The sequence below is a fragment of the Ascaphus truei genome, chromosome 3 (assembly GCF_040206685.1).
Source record: "Ascaphus truei isolate aAscTru1 chromosome 3, aAscTru1.hap1, whole genome shotgun sequence".
In the NCBI taxonomy this organism is placed as follows: domain Eukaryota; kingdom Metazoa; phylum Chordata; class Amphibia; order Anura; family Ascaphidae; genus Ascaphus; species Ascaphus truei.
Window position 1 is genome coordinate 430,997,593 of NC_134485.1, and position 25,712 is coordinate 431,023,304.

At 47.8% G+C, this 25,712-nt stretch overlaps 1 protein-coding gene across 1 annotated transcript; it reads left to right on the top strand.

Annotated features, from left to right (window-relative positions):
- The first annotated feature begins 4,756 nt into the window (after window positions 1-4,756).
- On the top strand, window positions 4,757-23,960 carry LRRC58 (leucine rich repeat containing 58). The gene is made up of 4 exons (XM_075592905.1): window positions 4,757-5,749; window positions 18,108-18,236; window positions 18,783-19,060; window positions 19,921-23,960. Exons 1-4 carry the CDS (start codon window positions 5,298-5,300, stop codon window positions 20,112-20,114), a joined length of 1,053 nt encoding a protein of 350 aa, XP_075449020.1. The 5' UTR covers window positions 4,757-5,297; the 3' UTR covers window positions 20,115-23,960.
- Window positions 23,961-25,712: the final 1,752 nt, after the last annotated feature.

The following is a 25,712-nucleotide window of genomic DNA, read 5'->3' on the forward strand; positions in this document are numbered from 1 at the left end:
CGCATCATAAAATAAAAAATCGGACTATTTCCCATTAGCGTGACGCCAAGAGAAGTTTACAGCACAAACATATAGATAAAGGCACAGTTATCTCCTCCAAAATATTGTTGTATCCTAGCGCATTAGACAAGATCAATGAGTAATCAGCGAGCTGAAAATACAGCAGCCTCGAGCGACTATGTTACATTCAATATCCTTGATGCAGAATAAACCTCGTGGAATTTACAGGCTCTGAAGGACGATATTTGTTATATGTACTCCACAAACCAGCAGTGCCGCCCCACTGTGCTCACCCTGCGATCGGTCCAACACTGAATTACCACCGTAATAATGATAAGACGTGAACTCTTTGTGAGTGCAGCTCGTCTAACATCTAGAGAACACAGAAAGGCTCGTTTTGCGGCAAACGGTGCATATCACCTTCTCTGAATATTGTCCAATAAAGGAACTTTGCACCTATCTTACACGGGATTTGACGCTGTCAAGCAGAAGCGCCTTTAAAAAGACAACCAATGCGTATGGCGCGGTGTTTCCCGGTCAGGGCCGATCGGGCTGCCAAGGATCGTACAGTCGCTAATCTTATACTATATTAGTGAAAGCACTGTATGTTTGCCTGCCTGGATGTCCGGTGTCCCTAGCGGCAATCTCATTGGTCCCTTGGCCCGCCCGCCCCCGCACACCTCTCATTGGGCTCACACACTCACACCACCCCCTTGGCCCGCCCCCCACACCTCTCATTGGCCTGAGGCGGAGTGACGGGCCAAAGGTCCAAAAAAAAAACCACACACACACACACACACACACAGTGTTACATACATTAGCGGGGCTCACAGTGTTAGCAGCACATCTCCCGCTCTCTTCCCCACCGGTCCCGGAGGCTCCGCCTCTTCCTCCGCCTCTCCCTGTTTCCCGCGCTTTCACCCCCCCCCCCCTCCACGTGGGAGCTGCCGGACGGGTGAGGGAGCTGCCGGACGGGTGAGTGAGCGGCCGGGCGGGTGAGTGAGCGGTCTTCACGTCCCCTTCACCTCCCCTCACTCACTTCCCCTCCACCCCCCCGGCGCCGCTACACTCAGCGGGGGAGAGGAGTGATCACCTCCCCTCACTCACTTCCCCTCCACCCCCCCCGGCGCCGCTACACTCAGCGGGGGAGCGGAGTGATCACCTCCCCTCACTCACTTCCCCTCCACCCCCCCCCCCCCGGCGCCGCTACACTCAGCGGGGGAGCGGAGTGATCACCACCCCTCACTCACTTCCCCTCACTCACTTCCCCTCCACCCCCCCCCCCCCCCGGCGTCGCTACACTCAGCGGGGGAGCGGAGTGATCACCTCCCCTCACTCACTTCCCCTCCACCCCCCCCCCCCCGGCGTACTGAACACCCACCTGCCGCCTCACACACGCTTCACACCCTAGCAGGACACACGCCTCACATTTTCACATCACTTATGGCACCAAAATATACATTGTACTGTGGTGTGTTTACAATAAACCATTTTTATACAACATCGTATTACATTTTCTTCCATCTTTCTTTTCAACATTATTATCCAACCTTTACAACAAACAGTCACCTATTGTTCCACCATTTATAAATAATACTACCTATTACGCATTTACATCCCGGGCAACGCCGGGTCTCTCAGCTAGTGTTTAATAAACCAAAGGTTGTTAGCTGGAGTTACCCTCCATGTTCCTCCGGGATCCGTACGTAGAGAAGAAATACGAAAAGGCCACGTTAGGCTGAGTCCCCGGTGGCCGCTACTGCACGCGCTATGGCATTCTGCATCAGGGAGCCGTGACGTCAGCGCCGTGATGTTGACATCGGTGCTTCGCGGGCTATTGGCCCAGTGACTTCAGTGCCCCGCCTCCCGATCGCACACGCTGGCTCGTCTGCTAGTTCATGCAATCGCTCCTGATTGCGTAGACGAGCCTCAGCGTCAGCGCGGAGGAGCGCGGATCCCCCCTCTATGGATGCAGCCTTAGAAAGGGATTCCTTTTTACCTTCACCCCCATAACAAAGCACCTTAATCTCGCAAAGGCTAATTCTCCTGACAAGGGACATTTCCTATCATTATCTACATGAAAGTACTTTTATATTTCTGGTAACCCCACTCAATAAAGTTGAAGAAAATAGAAGGACTTTGTGGGCTTTAAAAAGGGGATGAGTTAAGCTACATGGATCTTCTCACATGCGACAAGTGAGGCTGGATCCAGAATAGCAGGCGTTTCGATTCTTTAAGTCAGAAGGGACGGAGGCATCGTATCAGAATTATAAGGAATGTAACAAAAATTGCAAAAGGACAATCAAATAAGCAAAAATGGATAATGAAAAAAGGATTGCTATAGAAAGTAAGATCAACCCTAAAAAATTCTTTAAGTACCTTAATAACAAAAAAAAATGGGAAAAGAAAATATAGGACCCTTTCAGTGTGAGATGGGTAGGCAGATTATTGGAGATAAGGAAAAAGCAGAGGTATTAAACAAATTCTTTGCCTCTGTGTTTACCAGGGAAGAATCAAGTTCAATAGTAGTGCCGCAGGAGGAAGCCACAACCTCCATATTAATGAACAATTGGTTAACTGAGGAAGAAGTTCAGAGGCGGCTTGAAAAAATTAAAGTAAATAAGGCACCTGGCCCCGATGGCATACATCCAAGAGTTCTCAAGGCATTAAGTTCAGTAATAGCCAAACCATTACATTTAATATTCAAGGACTCCATTTCCACAGCCTCAGTACCACAAGATTGGCATAAAGCAGATGTGGTGCCTTTTTTTAAAAAGAGCTAGATCACAACCGGGGAATTACAGACCTGTAAGCCTGACTTCAATAGTGGGGAAACTACTTGAAGGTTTAATACGGGATAATATTTAGGAATACCTAATGGAAAACAAAATTATTAGTAATAGTCAGCATGGATTTATGAAGGATCATTCATGCCAAACTAACCTTATTAGTTTTTTTGAGGAGGTAAGTAGGAATTTAAACCAGGGTAATGCAGTTGATGTGGTCTACTTAGATTTTGCAAAGGCTTTTGATACGGTTTCACACAAGAGGTTGGTGTACAAAATAAAGAAAATTGGACTCAGTAATAATATATGCACCTGGATTGAAAACTGGTTAAAGGACAGACAACAGAGGGTTGTCATAAATGGAACTTTTTCAGGTTGGGCTAAAGTCGTGAGTGGAGTACCTCAGGGATCGGTACTGGGACCCCTGCTTTTTAACTTGTTTATTAATGACCTTGAGGTTGGGATCGAGAGCAAAGTCTCCATCTTTGCTGATGATACTAAAATGTGTAAGTTAATAGAATCAGAGCAGGATGTAATTTCTCTTCAGAAGGACTTGGAGAGACTGGAAACGTGGGCAGGTAAATGGCAGATGAGGTTTAATACAGATAAATGTAAGGTTATGCATTTGGGATGCAAGAATAAAAAGGCGACTTACAAATTAAATGGAGATATACTGGGGGAACCCTTGATGGAGAAGGATTTAGGAGTGCTTGTAGACAGCAGGCTTAGCAATAGTGCCCAATGTCATGCAGTAGCTGCAAAGGCAAACAAGACCTTATCTTGCATCAAACAGGCAATGGATGGAAGGGAAGTAAACATAATTATGCCCCTTTACAAAGCATTAGTAAGATCACACCTTGAATATGGAGTACAATTTTGGGCACCAATCCTAAGAAAAGACATTATGGAACTAGAGAGAGTGCAGAGAAGAGCCACCAAATTAATAAAGGGGATGGACAATCTAACTTATGAGGAGAGGCTAGCTAAATTAGATTTATTTACATTAGAAAAGAGGCGTCTAAGAGGGGATATGATAACTATATACAAATATATTCGGGGACAATACAAGGAGCTTTCAAAAGAACTATTCATCCCACGGGCAGTACAAAGGACTCGGGGCCATCCCTTAAGGTTGGAGGAAAGGAAATTTCACCAGCAACAAAGGAAAGGGTTCTTTACAGTAAGGGCAGTTAAAATGTGGAATTCATTACCCATGGAAACAGTGATGGCAGATACAATAGATTTGTTCAAAAAAAGGTTGGACATCTTTTTAGATGGGAAAGGTATACAGGGATATACCAAATAAGTATACATGGGAAGGATGTTGATCCAGGAATTAATCCGATTGCCAATTCTTGGAGTCAGGAAGGAATTAATTTTTCCCCTTAATGGGTTTTTTTTGTTTGCCTTCCTCTGGATCAATAAGTAAGTATAGATATAGGATAAAGCATAGGTTGAACTAGATGGACCTATGTCTTTTTTCAACCTCATCTACTATGTAACTATGTAACTATGTAAGAGACCTCTAAGAACAAAATTGGTGAGTAACAAATTAACCAATTGTTGTCCTTCTGTATTTTAAGTCCGAAGCGGTAAAGTCTGTTGGAAGATAAATAGCCGTTTTGAGTGACAAAAACCATATATAGTGGCTTTAGGATAGAAGGTGCTTCATTTAAGTATTACTAACATTTAAGATGAGTGATGCAGGTGTTGGTAATTTCACTAGCAAGATTGTGTACCCACCACAATTTGTGATTGATCCACTGTGGTCTATTATTATTATTATTATTATATTTACTGCTGAGTAATGCTTCCTGCGAGGCGTGCTGTGCTTGCTACAATGTAACCTTTTTACCTCAGGTCACCGCCTCCCTCTGTGACGTCACACTACCCTTGGAACGCCGCACACAGAGCACAGGCCCCGCCCTCTGCATGATGTATTGAGCTGTTATTATTCAGGTTCAGGGGCGCCGGGGAGAGCCCGGGAACCTGTACCAGTCCCCAGAAAGTGCATGGAGCCTGCGGGGACAGTGCAGGGTTATGCAGGTTCCGGGGCGCCGGGGAGCGGAGTTCTCGGTGGGAGTTGCATAAGATTCCTGGGATAGTGCTGGACTGTGAGTGCTGGGATCCCGTGAGGCCGCCGGGGAGCGGGGGGAGAGGGGATACAGACTTCATACTTCATACCAAAAGTTACTGGGGAGGGGGCATTCCGCCAGAGATTGCCCTGTCTTTGCTGGGGGGGGAGAGGGGTAGTATATCCAGAATTTCCCTGTTGTTGCTGGGGAGGGGGGTACCTCAGTAAGAATTGCCCTAAAATTGTTAGTGAAGGAGCAACTTGCTAGAAGTTCCCCTTGTCTTTGGGGAGGGGGCTTCTCTATTTTACCTTAGCTTGGGAGGGGGCTTCTCTATTTACCTTAGCTGGGGAGGGGGCTTCTTAGTAAGTAACACTGTCTTATTGGTCAGAAAGGGGGATTCTCAGTAAGTTACTGGGGAGGGGGCTTCTTTCCTGCCATGGAGGGCCCAGAAGCAGCTGATGGGGAGAATGTCCTCAACATGTCCCGCCTGGGTCTGGAGAACCTCAACATGGAGCAGCTGAGTGAGGACCAGAAGAAGGACATTCACCAACTTCTGCTGCCCCACAACCGCTTGGTAGTTCTGCCCCCCAGCGTGGCCTCCTTCTCCCACCTCCTACTCCTGGACATCAGCAATAACAATCTGGCCTACATAGGGGAGGAGATTTTGGCGCTGGCCAAGCTAAAGACCCTGCTGGCCAAGAACAACCGCCTTGATGAGTTCTCCCTGCCCAAGGAGCTAGGCAGCATGCAGCTGGAGGTGCTGAACCTGAGTGGGAACAGGTTTGAGGAGATCCCTAGTCAACTACTACAGCTCCAGACCCTCCAAACACTTTCCCTGGGGGGAAACAGGCTGAAGAGCATCCCAGCTGAGATAGAGAACATGCTCAGGTACAGTAGAAGAGCCTATGTGTTTGTAGTGCCTTTTAGACACATCATGGGGGCCAGGCTGCAGAGGTGGTAGCTTCTGGCCATCATCTCCTTTTGGTTTCCATGATACTGACTGGAAGGTGCTACATGGTTGAAGGGTTCTCGGCACCTGGGTTGAGTCACCTGGCAGGTCGGCGAGTTTGACAGAGCTGATGTGTAGGAACTCGGTGACAAATAAGGGGCAGGTGCTTGAACGGCGTTCAATTACTTTGAGGTTGCCTTTTCAAGTTCTCCATGCCGTAAGGCAGGGGTGGGCAACGCCAGTCCTCAAGGGCCACCACGAGGTTAGATTTTCAGTATATTCATGCTTCAGCACAGGTGGCTTAATCAGTTCCAGCTTCAGCACAGGTGGCTGAATCAGTGGCTACGGTCAAAGACTGCGCCACTGATTTAGCCACCTGTGCTGAAGCAAGGATATCCTGAAAACCTGACTTGGTGGCCCTTGGGGACTGGAGTTGCCCACCCCTGGGGTAAGATCTGTTTGCTTTGAGTGTCACTTGCTGGAAAGCTATTTCACATTTGTAGCCACAGTTTCCCTTACATAGATAAGAATATTTAAATTCCAGCCAATTTTCTTCTATTCAATGTCCTTTGCCCTCAAATCTCACTGCTTTTGGGTAACGTCCTGAATCCGTTTACAACAAAGGCGTCAAATCCGCGTGATACGCGAAGTGAACCATAACCATTTGGGAAGTAGAGGATATGTCGGATCAAATAGGGGCAGAAATAGTTTCTCTATGGCCCATTATCTGAAATAACCAAGGGTTTTCCCACATACTTGTGAATATACTTATTATCTGAATGGTATTGTCTCATTAATGTGTGACCTGAGTTTTGGTTAATGGGTTTGGGAAAGGAGGCAATCAGGGCCTCCTGTTTCTAAGTTTGAAATCCTACTATAACATGGGGGGAAAATGATACTCCTATAGCTATGTACAGAATACATATTGGGTAAGCCATCTTCTGCCTTAAGACCCCCCTCCAGCGCTGGGAGACCTCTTACAATCCATTTTATAATGGGCTTTAAGGAGTCTTTGGGCCCGCTGATGGCTTTCCCGCAGTCCTGGACTGAAGTCTTTATGCAGTTGGCTAGACCCTGCCAAGCCCCGGGGCAGCATACCTGATCCTCCACGTGCCTCTCTCCTCCGTTGGCTGCCCTGGGTGTCTTGTGCTAGAAGACTGCTTAGTAAATATGGGCCATAATGTGTTAGCTTGGACCATGCTTTAAGCTGGTGCTACATTTTTTAGGGTTCTTTCTCTCTCCCGACCACAGATTCAGAGATCCAGGTGGTTAAGATGGGTATGTGGACAGAAACCCCACTATAATATCATTATTATATTATTGCAAGAGTAAGACACCTAGAAGTCTGAGAATAATGGATGATCACATGAGCGAGACTATATTCCAATAAGTGACATTCACACCGTATGAGTGGTACGTTACAGTAGCTTGTCCCACCTCTACATTATAGAACGGTGCTGAGTAAGACTCCACCCGTTTACCCATTTCACTCATCGCGATCTGACCTTCTCTGCTATGGGACTAGTAAGCTCAATATTCATGGTGGTTCGAACTTATATGATCAAAAAGCCTGAAAACAAATTCCTCAACTCCCTTCCAAACCTTCCACCAAATGTGCTCACACACATACATCTGAGATGGGGTGGGGAACCTCTGGTCTTACATTTCCAATGGTGAGCGGAAGAACGTAAGGCCTCGGGCATGGTCAGCGCTTATGCGCTGACCCGTGCTGAGGCGCGCTGCTGCTCGGCAGTGAGCCCCTGCAGCCGCAATGAGAGCGGCTTTAGCAGGGGCTCGCGCAAGCGTGCGTAAGCCTTAGCAAAATGTTAAATTCAAGCGCTCAAGGGAGCGCAGGGCCGGTCACGTGAGCGGTTCGCCCAATGAGGACGAACTAGCTCCGTGACGTCACAGCCCCCCCCGACACGCCCCCGGACGGCGCGCGGACCAAGGCCAGGGAAAGCACCCGCTTTACCTCAGCCTCCGCACGGCTGCAGTCCTATGGACGCAGCCTAATTCAGGTGTATTACTATTGACCACCTTCCACCACAAAGGAGACCTCTGACCATTTCAAACATGGAAACATATATAGAGGGAGACGGGCTCTCCTGTTATTAATGGGACTTATAGGGCAGTGGGGATGGGGACTGCAAAAAATCGAAGACCATGTGATGTTCTGTTTTAAGCGGCACTAAGATTTAGCACAACTTAGAAACACAGCCCTTAATGTCTTTCCTGACCCATTTCCTGAAGCAGCGGCTCAAGTTAGCAGGGGAACCTGGTTCAATTCCCGGTGTCAGCTCCTTGTGACCTTGGGCAAGTCACTTTATCTCCCTGTGCTTCAGGCACCAAAAACATAGATTGTAAGCTCCACGGGGCAGGGACCTGTGCCTGCAAAATGTCTCTGTAAAGGGCTACGTAAAACTAGCAAGAGAAAACAATAATCATTATTATTATTATGTTGTGTTTACACTGCACAAAATAAACTGCATTTTATTGTGAAGGGGTTTCGCAATCAGTTGAATGACAGCAGCCAGGTCACTGAGTTTAATACCTTTATATATTCAGACTAATGAGTAGGGTGAAGCATTATCTTTATAAAATAATCATTGGAGCCATAAAGTGACTGCTTATCAGACGGAAGAAGTGCATGGATGTACCTTAGTATGTTCTGCAACACTTGCCTTGCAAGCGCAATGTTGGCTTTCTGCCAAGTGTCTGTGGTAGTAAGGGGTTTTAACCACTTTGCTGCCAGGTATTCAGCAAGAGGGTAAACTCTTTGCTGTTGGGTCGTGCGGTTCTGTCCATCAGTGAATGGGTCACTGTACATACAAATTTGATGTTTTGTGCCATTGGTGTTTATTAGGTCATCTGATTTAGTCTAAACAATATTCAGGTCTTGATATGCCCATTTGCTTGTCCATACCAGAATCCTTTGCAGCTTCCAGTGCAAGATGTGTCAGAGTTACAGGAGCTCTACAAAACATAGACTGATAAGGACCACTTGGCCTTACTAACTACCTGTAGTCTATTTTCCGATCTCCTGTAAAGCTACTTGATCCATGGCTTCCCGTGCTTGGGACACCCTTGTGACTATCCCTGCTGTATTTTATATTCCTTGGCTCTGCTGAGAGGCAGTTCCATGTATCCACTGCTTGTTCTGTGAAGAAATCCATACAATGGAGCATCCAGCTTCTCAACATGGACCTGTCTTCTCTGGTTCTGTCATATTCCCCCTTCCTCTTTGTTCTTCCAGGTTGTTCATGTTGAGGTCCGTGTAGTCTTTCCTGCTAAGGTTCCAGTATACAGACCACGAAGCATTCCCAGGGCTCTTTACAGGTTCTGTTTATGTCTTTCTTGAGATGTCACCCCCAGAACTCTGAAGTACATAGCGCTGTAGGTGAGGTCTTTCTAAGTTATAAGCTCCATCCCCATCTCCTTTCTATTAGTGATCCCTTTCTCTATACACCCGTATTATGGTTTATATTGCTTGGTTGACACAATGCCCCCCAGTTTACCGCAAGAGTTATGCTGAACTTTGTGTAAAGTGACCTGACAAGTCCTTCTACGTTTTATGCCTGGTATGAGTTCCCGGGACAGAAGTCTTAGCCTTGGCTCCATTGCTGAGGGCTGAATTGCTAGTTTATGTAGCAGTAATTTGCCCTGACTTGGAGATAGAGGGCATTTGTTTTGTTAATGCCGGCGCATTTATTAATGGGTGATGCAGGTAATGTGAGCAATTGCTCTACTGGTGCACCTTCTGTATTACTGTGATCTCCAAATGTGAACACGAACACCATCAGTTGGCCCTCGTTCACTAAGCTGCACAGTGCATGGTACGCCTAATGAAATGGGACTGATAGATTTCATATGAAAGATTCAGGGTCCCTCGAGCCTACATTAAACAAAGAAGACCCAATGCACATCCAATATGACCATTTATTGACTCCATCACTATATGTTTGTCTATATTTTATTCTTCATAAGTATGGGCCATTTAGTTCAATCCTTTGGCCAAAGCATTTCAAGCCCGGGACCATGTCCCGGTGACCCCATCTCCGCAGGTCCCACACTACCTAGTTTATGCAGTCTTTCGTATTTCTTCCACTGCAAAGAGAGGAGAGGAAACAAAACCATAATACAGCCAACCGCCTGGGTTGCGTGCCGGGTTTATCGTAATGTTACCCGGTCACTTTCCCACTGACGCCCCGATCGCCACAAAGAAATATATAATACTGAGGGTCCGAGGTTTGAGCTGGCTAAATATGTCTCAGCTCGCCCATCCCACCTGTATTAACCCAGCAGGTCCGGGAACACGCGTGTGAAGAAGGGTAGTGTATTGAGATTTCCTCCCCAGGAGAGAGCTGGCGGTGTGACCCTTTGCTGCTGTAGCGTGCGGGGAAGTATATATTTTTGTTGCACTTTTTTTGAGATTTACTTTTCTCTCTCTATAGTCACTCGGGCACTCCTGGTTTTCAACCCGTTCTAAGTGCGCTGTACCTCCATACGGTGCGCCTAAATGTTAACCCCTTAGGCACCACATACATGGCACGCATCCCATGCTATTGGCTGTATTATGGGTTTTGTTGCCTCTTTTATCTCTTCCCGGTGGAATAAATACGAGAGCCGCAGTATAAAGTAGGTAGCGTAGGACCTGCTGAGACGGGCCCCTCCTGGGGGCCTTCCTCGTGGCTCTCTCTGGCTGCGAGGGTAATATTTGTTTCAAGGGGAGGTTGCCGAGTCGGGCTCTCTTGGCTGTCAGACCGTCCGGTGTATTGCTGTCCTCCTCGCGGCAATGGCATTACAGAGAGGGTAGTGTTTGGGGCCTCTTATAAATTCCATGGCCGTTTTCCCAGTTCCATTTGGTTTCCCACTGCGAGAGACAGAAGGCTTTTATAGGGACTGTGGCTCACAGTTCCTGCAGCCCAGGCCCGTGCTGTGTCTCTTGGCCGGTCGCCGGGCAGATAGCTGACCGAGGCTGTGTGTGTGTGGGGGGGGGGGGGGGCTGTGTGACTGATCCTCTGATATCTCTACCTGCCACACAGTATCACTGCGCCTTACTCCATCACATGTGGGTTCATGCCCAAGTCTCATTTGGCTCGACACCATGGGAGGGCAATAAAATGAAGCACTCTGCCATTGTACGTGCACATTCCCAGCCGCAAGTATATGTATCCCTAATTTCAGATCTTTTGTCACTTTACAAGTTTAGTTCAGTAAATGATGGTAAATGCCTAAATCCTAGTATCCCATATAAAATATGGGTATAGTTAGGTTTCTTTTCTTACTTGGGGATAACATGCTGCACAAATGTAACAGTTGCACTGATGGATGTGGACGGGGACATTTAAACACAACCTTTCAAGTCCCAAAAGTAGTCGAGTTTGAATTCAAACCCTCCGCCCCCCTAAGAAATTGGATTTACATGAATATTTATTTTGAAAGGAAAAATACTTGCTGATTTTGTGTGTGTGTGTGTGTGTGTGTGTTTGAATTTTTTTTTTTTAAAGGGTCTAATTATCCACACCAGCCAAATTTAGTGCAAAATAGAGGGTGATTATTGACCCATAACCCAGGAGCCCGACGTTTCAGTCCCCAAAGGGACTTCAGGGTTATACATATCCTCCTTCAGATTTCCTGAGCCTGTCCTGTTCAGCCCAGATCACTGCGAATTTAAAATCCCGCCACCGTTATTACATCTACTTTTTGCCACCTCCAAAAGTTGTTAAACACATCCGAATATCTACTGAAAAAAATAAAAAGTATTCCAGTTCCTACTGTTACTAGCCCCAGTGATTTTGGGGTGAACGGTCAATATGGTGTTTAAAGCCGGGCGGATTCGTTATTTGTATCTTTACATGTGCGACCCACGAGGCCTCCGGCGGAACCATTGTTTGCTGGTAATCTCCTGGTTATTTCTGGAGTGGAGGAGCTCGCCTCGCCGGCTCCTGTGACCTTGCACGGTGACTCTGTCTTCATGTTCCTGGGGCACTCTAAATAAATAGGAAAACATGGAAATTCGGCTTTATCTCACAGAGCCTTGCATGTTTTTTAACCCCCCCCCGCCCCCCCCCCCAATACCCTCTAAATACTGCTGAAAGTAGTGCAGGTACCGTCCCGTCTCCACCAGGGGAAAGAAAATGGCGCCTTGCATCGCTCACATCACACAGGCCAATAGCAAGCCACAACCGCATCTGCTGCCACTGTCTGTTCCCCCTATTGATTGGCCCATGCGATGCTGGGGATTTAAAGACCAGGAAGTTCTCTGTTGCTACCTTCAGCAGCGAGTATCTTGAGAACCAGCGGGTCACTGGGGCTGGAATGGGGGGGCGGGGGGGGGACTGCTCCTTTTTAAAGCTTTTTTTGGCCTGTATTTTAGAAAGATTTAAAGTGTATATATGCTGTAGAAATGGGTAGAAGCTTTCTAAAATAAATCATTTTATCGTTTAAAAACCTCCATGAAATTGGTTATAGTGGATAAAAAAGTGACCAGAACCCCCCACCGTGCAGCGTGTTACAATGCATTCGAAGCAAAAGGTGACCCTGTGAGTGCTCATTACATGTCATTTCCCAGAATCCCTGGCTGCAGTGGAAGCACTGTATGCTAAGAGATAATGGGGAAGGGCAGGGCTGCCGACCTGGCTGAGACGCGTGGATGTGCTCACAACGTGGTATCTTTTAAAAAACGCAATTTATAAGTTTGCGTAAAACCTAAAAGAAAAAGGGGTTACACGCGTGTAAAAATAATGGCCCCCGTAATGCCTCACACTTGGACCAGTCGTACGTTCTGCTCGTGGCGTAGCTAGGAACACAGATCTGTTCTATTTGTATGTGAGGACGTGTCGAGATTCCGCGTGTGAGTGTTGCAATCTACAGCTGCCCTTGTATCTGACGTCACACACACACTTCCTACGGCAAAACATCCATCCACGTTCCTATATGCCTTCTAATCAGGTTAATATTGGAATGCAATATATATTTATTTTTTTTACGAATGTTTCACCTTAAAGGAATATAAAGAATATCAATGTCCTCAAGTTACCAATTATATATTTCATGTATTTTGTTTCCTCTATCCAGACTTAATTATATTATATACAAAAAAAAAAGTACCCACCATTTCCACCATTTTATCCCAATTGTTACATTTTTATATTTCATTAAAATGAATACAATTAGGATGTTGGCGCCTTTTTCAATGCCAGAAGTGCCAGCGACCCCTTGCCTAGTGCGCCGACACCCCAATGGCATTGGAAAGGGTTAACAGAACTGGCGAGGTTTGCCAGTGGTAATGCAGTGTAGTCCCTGCTCATGTGGTGATTACGGGGTTAAGCGGGAGGCGTACACGGCCCCTCACAGCGCTCCCTGTTTATCCAAGTGCAGATGGGAGAAAGTGTGTATAAAGTTCAAGGGAAGTCTGGGGAGTGGAATAAGTTATTCTTAGAACAAGGCGCTGGTGCAGTATTCGGGGGCTGAGCGAGTGTCATGTTAAACCCCATTTTCCAACGCTTACAAACTCTCCACACAGACGTAGGACTGGGTTCGAGACCTATTTACCACATATATACCGTGAAATAAATCGGAGATCTAGAACCCTGTTTAGGGAAAAAGATTGCTGCAAATAGACGCAGAATGTGATACATCTCATTATAATCTGTGCACCATGTAACTCCCCCAACTCCTACTGACTCTCCCCAAGGTGCAAGCTGGGGCAGAGACGCAGAATGTGATGCATCTCATTATAATCTGTGCGCCATGTAACTCCCCCAACTCCTCCTACTGACTCTCCCCAAGGTGCAAGCTGGGGCAGAGACGCAGAATGTGATACATCTCATTATAATCTGTGCACCATGTAACTCCCCCAACTCCTCCTACTGACTCTCCCCAAGGTGCAAGCTGGGGAGAGACGCAGAATGTGATACATCTCATTATAATCTGTGCACCATGTAACTCCCCCAACTCCTCCTACTGACTCTCCCCAAGGTGCAAGCTGGGGCAGAGACGCAGAATGTGATACATCTCATTATAATCTGTGCACCATGTAACTCCCCCAACTCCTCCTACTGACTCTCCCCAAGGTGCAAGCTGGGACAGAGACGCAGAATGTGATACATCTCATTATAATCTGTGCACCATGTAACTCCACCAACTCCTCCTACTGACTCTCCCCAAGGTGCAAGCTGGGACAGAGACGCAGAATGTGATACATCTCATTATAATCTGTGCACCATGTAACTCCCCCAACTCCTCCTACTGACTCTCCCCAAGGTGCAAGCTGGGGCACGATGTGATATATCTCATTATAATCTGTGCACCATGTAACTCCCCCAACTCCTCCTACTGACTCTCCCCAAGGTGCAAGCTGGGCAGAGACGCAGAATGTGATACATCTCATTATAATCTGTGCACCATGTAACTCCCCCCAACTCCTCCTACTGACTCTCCCCAAGGTGCATGCTGGGGCAGAGACGGAGAATGTGATACATCTCATTATAATCTGTGCACCAAGTAACTCCTCCCTAACTCCTCCTACTGACTCTCCCCAAGGTGCAAGCTGGGGCAGATACGCAGAATGTGATACATCTCATTATAATCTGTGCCCCATGTAACTCCCCCCCCCAACTCCTCCTACTGACTCTCCCCAAGGTGCATGCTGGGGCAGAGACAGAATGTGATACATCTCATTATAATCTGTGCACCATGTAACTCCCCCCAACTCCTCCTACTGACTCTCCCCAAGGTGCATGCTGGGGCAGAGACGCAGAATGTGTTATATCTCATTATAATCTGTGCACCATGTAACTCCCCCCCAACTCCTTCTACTGACTATCCCCAAAGTGCAAGCTGGGGCACGATGTGATATATCTCATTATAATCTGTGCACCATGTAACTCCCGCAACTCCTCCTACTGACTCTCCCCAAGGTGCAAGCTGGGCAGAGACGCAGTATGTGATACATCTCATTATAATCTGTGCCCCATGTAACTCCACCCAACTCCTCCTACTGACTCTCCCCAAGGTGCATGCTGGGGCAGAGACGCAGAATGTGATACATCTCATTATAATCTGTGCACCATGTAACTCCCCCCAACTCCTCCTACTGACTCTCCCCAAGGTGCATGCTGGGGTAGAGACGGAGAATGTGATACATCTCATTATAATCTGTGCACCAAGTAACTCCTCCCTAACTCCTCCTACTGACTCTCCCCAAGGTGCAAGCTGGGTCAGAGACGCAGAATGTGATACATCTCATTATAATCTGTGCACAATGTAACTCCTCCCAACTCCTCCTACTGACTCTCCCCAAGGTGCAAGCTGGGGCAGAGACGCAGAATGTGATACATCTCATTATAATCTGTGCATCATGTAACTCCTCCCCAACTCCTCCTACTGACTCTCCCCAAGGTGCAAGTTGGGGCAGAGATGCAGAATGTGAATCATCTCATTATAATCCGTGCACCATGTAACTACCCCAACTCCTCCTACTGACCCTCCCCAAGGTGCAAGCTGGGGCACGATGTGATATATCTCATTATAATCTGTGCACCATGTAACTCCCCCAACTCCTCCTACTGACTCTCCTCAAGGTGCAAGCTGGGGCAGAGACGCAGAATGTGATACATCTCATTATAATCTGTGCACCATGTAACTCCCCCCAACTCCTCCTACTGACTCTCCCCAAGGTGCAAGCTGGGGCAGAGACGCAGAATGTGATACATCTCATTATAATCTGTGCCCCATGTAACTCCCCCCAACTCCTCTTACTGACTCTCCCCAAAGTGCAAACTGGGGCAGACACACAGAATGTGATACATCTAATTATAATCTGTGCCCCATGTAACTCCTCCCCAACTCCTCCTACTGACTCTCTCCAAGGTGCAAGCTGGGGCAGAGACGCAGAATGTGATACATCTCATTATAATCTGTGCCCCATGTAACTCCCCCCCCCCCCCCAACTCCTCCTACTGACTCTCTCCAAGGTGCAAGCTGGGGCAGAGACGCAGAATGTGATACATCTCATTATAATCTGTGACCCATGTAACTCCCCCCAACTCCTCTTACTGACTCTCCCCAAGGTGCAAGCTGGGGCAGAGACACAGAATGTGATACATCTCATTATAATCTCTGCACCATGTAATTCCCCCAACTCCTCCTACTGACTCTCCCCAAGGTGCAAGCTGGGACAGAGATGCAGAATGTGATACATCCCATTATAATCTGTGCACCAAATCTACAATCTAGTTTATGAAGCATAGAATATGAATTTCAGGATTCTTAGCTCCTGAAGAAGCAGCTGATTGCGTCCGGGAGCCCTGAAGAATTGTGCGAGACATTGAATTTAGAAGAAAAAGGAATCAGAATCAACAGTGAATCCTGGCATCAAGTCGGAGAAGTAAAAGGAGTTTATTCCGTCCATCATGCAAACATATCCCGACGTCCCAAGGGGACCTCCTGAAGAAGGTTCCGAAACGTCGAGATATGAGTGCATGGTGGTCTGAATAAACGCCTTTTCTACCAACTGAGCGGCTATTCTGATGACACGTGTGATCTTCTGTTACCATTTGTACATGTTTTTCTATCCAGAATGATGTTTTTTTCCAGGGCATCATGTGATTTCTATATAGCACCCGTGGCATTATAATCTCTGTGCTGTGCCTATACTGCAATGCCCTGGAAATGCCACACACCATATAGAAAAGTCACAGTAACACTATTCGCATACGAGGCTTGTTAGGCACATGTACAGTATGTCCACATTTGTTTTTTTTTTTGGAGGGGGGGATAGTTCAGTATAGGTTCAGTCAGACATTATATTAATATTGTTTCTTCTATAGCACTGATGATGTACACAGCGCTGTGGATTTTCGCATGCACTTTGCTCCCTGTGTAACAATGTAACGAGGCACATGGAGTGATATTAGCACGGAGCGGTTTCTTCACCCCGTTACGTTCAGGAGCGTGCGAGATTCTCCGGGCTTCTGACCCAAGTGGATTCACTCGGAAACATGGGACCATTCTATAACAGGGGCTGGCATTACATGGGACTGTTCTATAACATGGGTGGGCATTACATGGGACCGTTCTATAACATGGGCTGGCATTACATGGGACTGTTCTATAACATGGGTGGGCATTACATGGGACCGTTCTATAACATGGGCTGGCATTACATGGGACCGTTCTATAACATGGGCTGGCATTACATGTGACCGTTCTATAACATGGGCTGGCATTACATGTGACCGTTCTATAACATGGGCTGGCGTTACATGTGACCGTTCTATAACATGGGCTGGCATTACATGGGACCGTTCTATAACATGGGCAGGCATTACATGTGACCGTTCTAGAACATGGGCTGGCATTACATGTGACCGTTCTATAACATGGGCTGGCATTACATGTGACCGTTCTAGAACATGGGCTGGCATTACATGTAACCGTTCTAGAACATGGGCTGGCATTACATGTGACCGTTCTAGAACATGGGCTGGCATTACATGTGACCGTTCTAGAAAATGGGCTGGCATTACATGTGACTACAGACTGCTGGGCCTAATTAGGATCGGTGATAAGGTCAGGCATGGCGTGATATTGTACCAGGAGAAAAACCACGTGTTGAAACGACCCCTCCTATAAAGCACGCAAAACTACACGTATGATTGCGATACCTGTTCATATATACATTTTTTCAAATATCCCTGCTTCAGCATAAGTGGGTCAATTAGTCCCTGCTTCAGCACTGGTGGCTCAATCAGTGACTCCGTCTTTGACTGAACCACTGATCCAGCCACCTGTGCTGAAGCAGGGATATCCTGAAAACCTGACCTGTTGGGTGGCCCTTGAGAACTGAAGTTGGTCACACCTAATCTCTGTTGTGATTAGACTGTTCCCTGTGATAAGAGACTGTTCCCTGTGATAAGAGACTGTTTCCTGTGATAAGAGACTGTTCCCTGTGATAAGAGACTGTTCCCTGTGATAAGAGACTGTTCCCTGTGATAAGAGACTGTTCCCTGTGATAAGAGACTGTTCCTTTTGATGTTCTGGTTCCGGCATAATCTGTTTAAAGAGATTAAGGGGAAAGAACAAGAATTATCGGATTATCCGACCCGGAGAAAATTGGAACCGGCTTTAATTTTTTACACAAGAAGAAACCAAGTGAAACTGTTACCGGGGGGGGGGGGGGGAGGGGGGGGGGATAGGGGGAGGGGTGGAATGGGGGGGAGGGGCGTGGGGTCTTTCTAGGGAACACGGTACATTGATAAGTGGATGATAATGATTATTATTTTTTAATTGCAGCCTGGAATTTCTCTACCTGGGGGGTAACTTCATCAGCTTTATCCCCCCTGAGCTCGCCAACCTGCCTTACCTGAGTTACCTGGTCCTGTGTGATAACAAAATCCAGAGCGTCCCCCCGCAGCTGGCACAGTAAGTGACACCGCCCCAGGGAGGAGGAGGAGGGGTTAAAGGTGCAGTCTCTAGTGTAAGCGGGATATGTGCCACACCCATTGCGCTGCCGGCCTCTCTGGCAGCGGAGCGGTTATTTGAATGTTGATCCTGGAAGTGTTTGGGAACATTGCTGTTCTTATCCCTCCCTTATCCTGTTCCCTTTCCTGCCTGGTCCTCGGACACGAGGGTCCCATGTGCGCCAGGTTACCTTAGCACTGGATGGTACAAGGATACAGTATTTCCTTCTACATATGGGGTTTTCACTAATACTATTGTTTTTCTTATTGATCGGCATTAAAATTCCCAAATCTCCAACATCCCCCCCTCCCCCATTTGGTATATCCCTGTATACTTTTCCTATCTACAAAGATGTCCAACCTTTTTTTGAACAAATTCATTGTATCTGCCATCACAGTCTCCATGGGTAAGGAATCCCACACTGTAACTGCCCATCCTTTGATGTTCTGTTGTGTAGGTGAGGGCTCTGCCTTGTACTGACCGCTTCCCTTCTCTGTATGTTTTTAGGGTTCACTCTCTGCGCTCCCTCAGCCTGCACAACAACCTCCTGACCTACCTCCCCCGTGAGATCCTCAGCCTGGTCCACCTGCAGGAGCTGAGCTTGCGCGGGAACCCGCTGGTGGTCCGATTCGTGCGCGACCTCACCTACAACCCGCCCACCCTACTGGAGCTGGCCGGCCGCACTGTCAAGAGCCGCGGCGTCCCCTACGTCCCACAGGAGCTCCCCGAGAACCTGCTGAGATACCTGGACCTGGCCAGCAAGTGTCCCAACCCGAAGTGTGGGGGTAAGGAGATTGGGGAGTGTTATTTTTACCCCGTAAATAATAATGTCAAACTAGAGAGGTGTAAGGATTTTGAAATAATAATAATTCTGAAACCAGGAGGGTCCCCCAGTGTATTATCCCTCCCACCCCCCAAGATGAGACCTTCAACTGTCTATCATATGTGTTTTGTATTTTATTGGGGTCCATTTAATGTTGGTGTGAGTATGCACAGGAGCTCACTGTACCCCTGTAGCATGGGACATCGTTCCCCCAGAAGACACAGCTTCTCATTATATCACAGAGGTCTCATGAGACTCCATGGCAGTGCCGAGTATCACAACATATCCCATACTGCAGCAGAGGAGACCATGAAGCTGACCACATCTGGATGTTACAGATTGATGCTCAGAGTACTTTTGGGAGTACTGTGAACCTGTGTAGGTAATAGTGGCTGGTGCTGGCGCCTGACCACGCCGGGGTTGACATGTGAAGGTCCTGCCCAAACATGACACGTGTGGGCCATTAAATATTTCCCACGTCCTAATTGGTTCTTTGCAGTTTCCTAGATTATGCGAAGGTGTCTTAAGACGCTGGATCAGGCGCGGGAAGCCTGCGCAAATAGGGCGGGGAACGCTATAGGGCTTTTTAGTATGCCGATACACGTAGTTCCCCTCTATAGACTCTCTGATTTTAAACTACTCGCTCGGGGTATATGTGCCGTCTTGTATATCACGGTCTCATCCAAAGAGGAGGCGTGTGGGGGCGTCACGGCTGGTGTTGGGATATACTTGTGTAGTCGCAGGGAATGTGATGGGATGTGTGGGACACAATGGGGGCGATGTACCCGGGCACTCACCCCGCGCTCTGCTCCGGCCCTGCAGGTGTCTACTTTGACTGCTGGGTGCGTCAGATCAAGTTTGTGGATTTCTGCGGGAAGTACCGGCTGCCGCTCATGCATTACCTGTGCTCGCCGGAGTGCTCCTCCCCCTGCGGCTCCACCTCCCAGAGTGAGTCGGACTCTGAGGACGAGGCCGGCGCGGCCGCCCGCAGGATGCAGAAGGTGCTGCTGGGGTGAGCGCTCTCTGCTCGGGGGGAGGGGGCTGCCTGACCCTCTCTGCGCTGGACTGGAATTAAACACCGACTGTGCCTTCTGTGGGATGACTTGTCACGAGAGACTGCAGCATGTGATATACGATATGGGAACTCTCTGCTGCCAGCGGGACGGGGAACTCTTAGCAAAGCAATTGTAGAGACAGTGACTGCCTACTGAATCTCTACTAGAGCCCTCTCTCACTCCCTCTCTCTCCTCCCTCCACCATATCTCTCCCTCCTCCCTCCACCATATCTATCTCTCTCTCTTCCCTCCACCATCTCTCTCTTCTCTCTCTCTCCTCCCTCCACCATATCTATCTCTCTTCCCTCCACCATCTCTCTCTCTCCTCTCTCCTCCCTCCACCATATCTATCTCTCTCTCTTCCCTCCACCATCTCTCTCCTCTCTCTCTCTCTCTCCTCCCTCCACCATATCTCTCTTCTCTCTCTCTCATAGTGAGCAGACCTGTAGGAATTGGCATCTTCCATGTTTGTGGTGTCCTCTGTCCTTTCCTGCATCCTCTCTTCCTTTGGCGCCCCTTTCTCTCTAGATCAGCCTCGCTGTCTCTGTGAGTCTGTCTCTGGCTGCCTCTGCCTGTGGTTCCCATTCGCCTCTTCTCCTCCCGCTGTCCTGTTAGTCTTTGTGGCTCGTACAGGTTTCAGAACACGCAGAGATACAGCCCAGTGACCGTAGCTGGTCCTTACAAAGCTGCCCCCTCTTACTGCCCGCCCTGCGTATTCCACCCCCCTGAAGACACATCATGTTACCTGTGTAAGGGCAGCATCTCCTACACAAGCTCTTCATTCCCCAGCGAGTGTCCTCTTCTGTGACGTACGCACTTACCTTCGCAACAGATCTACTGTTACTTTAACCCTTTGGTGCTGGAGGGACTAGCAATGCACTTCACACCCTGAAACCAGGAACGGGTTACAGTATCCGTCTTACTTCTCTATAACTAGAACGGTGAAGAGTACCCTTGTATCAGTAGGGTAAGATCTCTGGGGGTACACATCGCCTCTATATACTACCTAGTACCACGGTACCTGACCCCCAAGGACCCAGACAATGGATATGTGGGTGTTCTGGGGTTCCCATGCCATTGTAATGGTAATATCCTGACTGGATTGGCGTCCGTGGGACCAGTGCTGCCCACGAAGACGCGTGGGATTCAGCCGAGTGCCACTCGCTACGGACGAGCTGCTCCATGGTGAAACTGCACGAAGACATTAACCTTTATAAGGAAACATGACTGAGGCCCGTTATCATTTCTCTGTAAAAGGTTTATTTTAGGAAGTGTTTTATTTTGTATGAGTATCATAAAAATGGTAGTAAAAATAATGTGTACACGTGTTTAGGAACTGCCCTTCTCCCCAGTGTTCCCCGTGTTCCCCGTGTTCATGCCCGTACGTCACACGTCGTACTATTGACCTGTCTATTTGCTGAGTATATGCCATGTGCTTCTAATCCTAGAACTGGAACACGCCAGGATCCGCGCACTCGCTCACTTTACCCGCCCGCAGTGCACTTCTTTACAGTGGGGCTCGTTCCGTGAGTGGGAATGGTTTTTTTTTTGTGTGTCTCACATTTTACCAAACTGTCTGATTACCAGGGATAAAACAAGATGGCCACCGGCTCTGAATTACGTCCATGTTTCATCAACACCCGAGCTAAACTACGTAGCCCAATGACTATCCCCATTATTATTATTATGCTTTGTTTGCATTGTTTGGAAACCCGCACTGCCGTTGCGTGTGGTGAAGAACATGGAAGAAGGGCTTGTTGATACCTTTGAAGTGGGTGAATGCGGTTGCACCTTTAACGTTTGATTTCTTCGCCATGCTGTGCAAGACGGTGACTGTTTACACTTCCCATTGGCCCTCGTTACATGGCAGGGGCTTACCAGGAAGTACCAGGGGGTCCCTGGAACTGGGAATAACACGTTTTAGCTGTGGGGACCCCTGGCTCCCATCCTGGTAAAGGGGGCGGTATGGGAGGCCCGAGGGACTGCAGCTTTAAGGTCCCTATATAATAAATAGGCGCCTGGTGAACTTGCAGTAGAATGAAGGAACTTAGCCATGTGACACCTCTACCTTTTCTGTCTTACAATGTAAGCTTTGTTTAATAGATCAGTCCTAACGCCTAATAACCCAATATCCTGGAACATGTAGAACATTCTGTTACTATTTGGGGATTATACACGTTATCTAATTGGGTAGGAGTGGCCAACTCCAGTCCACAAGGGCCACTAACAGGTCAGGTTTTCAGGGTATCCCTGGTTCAGTCGGTGACTGAGCCACTGATTGAGCCACCTGTGCTGAAGCAGGGATATCCTTAAACCTCACCCGTTGCCCCTAGGGGTGTCGAGTTGGCCACCCCTGCAATAGGGTCACCTGGACTTTGAGAAGCCCTTTCTCGCCCTGAGAGGCTGCAGTGCATGGAGATTCTCCCTAATCCTGGCTTCTGCTTCTCCTGTCTGCTCTGCTGTAAAAACGTTGCCCATTTATCCTGGTTTTAACAAATAAAATAATAATTATATTTGACGCTCATCCCCAGTGAAGATTCCTCCGCCCAGTAAGTGCCAGTCCGTGCAAAATGTTTCTGCCGAAATCTCATGAAAGAATCAGAGTGCTCAGAGGAATCTCAACGTTCTGCCGCCTCTGTGAGCATTTCAGTGTCAAGAATTCTGTCACAAATCTGCACTCTTTACGTGTGCGCGCATGCGTGTTCTATGCTACGCGCAGATTCTAAACACCAGAGATGCCTGAAGCATGGAGCAAGGCGTCGCCTCCGGTTGTGACGGAGTTAAACTAAACTGCGCTTCTACCAATCAGCATATTTTTTGTTATTGTTGCAAGAAAAAAACAAAAGCAGCTAGCCATGTAACATCTTCTGTGACCGAAATCTTGTAAGTCCAAATTGAATGTAGAGTTGATACCTTTCCCCGGGCTGCCATGTTTGATTTGCCCAACACTGGGTAGGACACTGAGCTCCAGATCACAGCAAGACCGGAACGCCGAGCACTACATTATTTTTCAGAGAGAGAAACGTTGTAATTAATTATGAAGACGTACTTGACTGAAAAGGGAGTGGAGTCATGGCCCCGACTCCTAGCAGAGGAGGTAGAGGAAAAGGAACAAACATAAAGGGGTTTCAATGCTGTTTGGGATGGATACAAGGACCCTAAATATGACAACAGCGAGTTATTAATGGGGGCCTGATGTTTTTCAGCAGGTAGCAGGAAAATTGGCACGGTGGGGGAGCCAGAAGGTCTTTATCAAAGTCCCAAGTAGGTTATGGTGGGTTAAAAAAGTAATGAATAACCCTTCCACCGAAACAGAGAACCCATGAGTGTCTGCGCGACTTCGCAGGTCCCCAAGCCTGCGTCATTCACCCCATTGTCAGGTTATATGGTTAAGATGCAGAAAGGGATTCTGGGTAATGACATGCAAACGAGTATACTGACTGATCATTTCACTTTGTCGCTTCCTATGAATGTTTTTTTTGTCCTGCCACGATAAACGGCTTGCACTGCTAAAGAAGTGCCACGCGTTGCTTCTTTGCTTGCCACTGCCCAGAATACTTCTCTGCAACGTGGCAATGGGAAACCTACAGATACCCTGAACTATGTTGCAATGTAATAACTAGTTTGGGAATCGGTTGAGCAAGAAAATGATTGAATGGGACATTCAATATATGTTGGACCGCACAATGATCCCTGGTTCCTTTTTCCTAACCGTGTAACAAATGTGAAGTGTTTCTAATTGTATTTTGTTACTATTGTACTAAAACCCCAGAAAATTGATAAATTAAAATTTTTCGTTCATCTGTCTGTTGTGTATCGATCTCAGCAAAAGTATATTAAAGCAGCAGTTCGAGCGACATGGCTTTTCCCCCCAATAGGTTTGAATCCGGGGTTCGCTGGAGCTGAGCTGCGTTAATTTCAGGTCCCGAGGACGCCCGGCTTCCCGAGATACCTGCGTAAAGGATGCCGGTATCTCTCTGCTGTTTAAATGTCCTTGTCAAGTGGGCCAATAGGAAGCCGCAAGGGATGAGGTCACCGCTTCTTGTTGGCTCACAGAACGCCGTGGATTTAAAGCCGCCCTTTCGATATTTCCAACCATCCCAACCGGCACTGCTTCCAGCACCCCCTTCCGAGGTCAGTATCAAACCTGCGTCACGTCGCTTGGATTGCTCCTTTAACTGACCGGGTGTAATGCAGAATGCCCCAAACTGCCCTGGTAACTGAGCAGCAGAAGGTTTGGGGAATCCGTGCGCCTGCAAACACGATGGGAAACTGCCACGGCGTTTTCTAGATGTTATTAAATGACAATTTATTCATTACGCATGTCACGGGAGACCAGGACTATCACACCAGGGATCAGTTCGCCAGACGGAAACGCCAGAGTTTATAAAATGTATGTATTGTAAAAAGAAATATCCACAACTATTTACAGTAAATCAACACACACACAACTGGGAAACTGGGGTAACCCATAAACGTGGTTGCAGGGACCTCGCTAAAGAGATTTCCCCTGTTCTTTCTTCCTGCAGTGTCCTCTGCAGCTTCGCCCAGTTACTCACAGCTTCTTCCCAGTGCCTCAGCTAAAGAACTCTGAAATCACATCTGAGCTGAGCTAGGGGTCTCCCTCCCCCCAGGGGTTTGCGATATGACCCAGCCCCTGGGAAATGCAACAACCAACACAGTTACATGCAAAGAGTTACTTGGAAAGTTCACAGACCACTCTGCAACATTCCAGCTGAACATAACAGTAACCCCTGGTTCCTAAAGTGCTGGAACCAGACTTACTAGATATATATATATATATATCAAATGGAAATATTACTGTATGCTCATTTGCAGTGTTCGACAAACCTATACATTTGCTCGCCCCGGGCGAGTGGATTTAACCCCCGGGCGAGTAAATATTGGCCCAAGCAGCACACGTTTGGTACTAGGTGGCGAGTAGATTTTTTTGTGTGGCGAGTAGATTTTTTGATGATTTGTCAACCACTGCTCATTTGCATGTCTAAGACATACCCACCATAACTTAACTAAGTATCTTATACTATATTAGTGAAAGCACTGTATGTTTGCCTGCCTGCCTGCCTGCCTGCCTGCCTGGATGTCCGGTGTCCCTAGGGGAAATCTGATTGGTCCCTTGGCCCGCCCCCGCACACCTCTCATTGGCCTGAGGCGGAGTGACGGGCCAAAGGACACACAGGGACACAAACACACACACACACACACAGGGACACACACAGGGACACACACACAGGAACACACACACACACACACACACACACAGGGACACACACAGGAACACACACACACACACAGGGACACACACACACACACACAGGAACACACACACACACACACACACAGGGACACACACACACACACAGGGACACACACACACAGGAACACACACACACACAGGGACACACACACACACACACAGTAGGGGGGGGGGGTGTACATTAGCAGCATGTATAACCCGGGGGGTGGGGCTCACATACCCGCCGGTCCCGGAGCCTCCGCCTCTTCCTCCCCGAACATCAGCCTCCACACCCGCGCGCA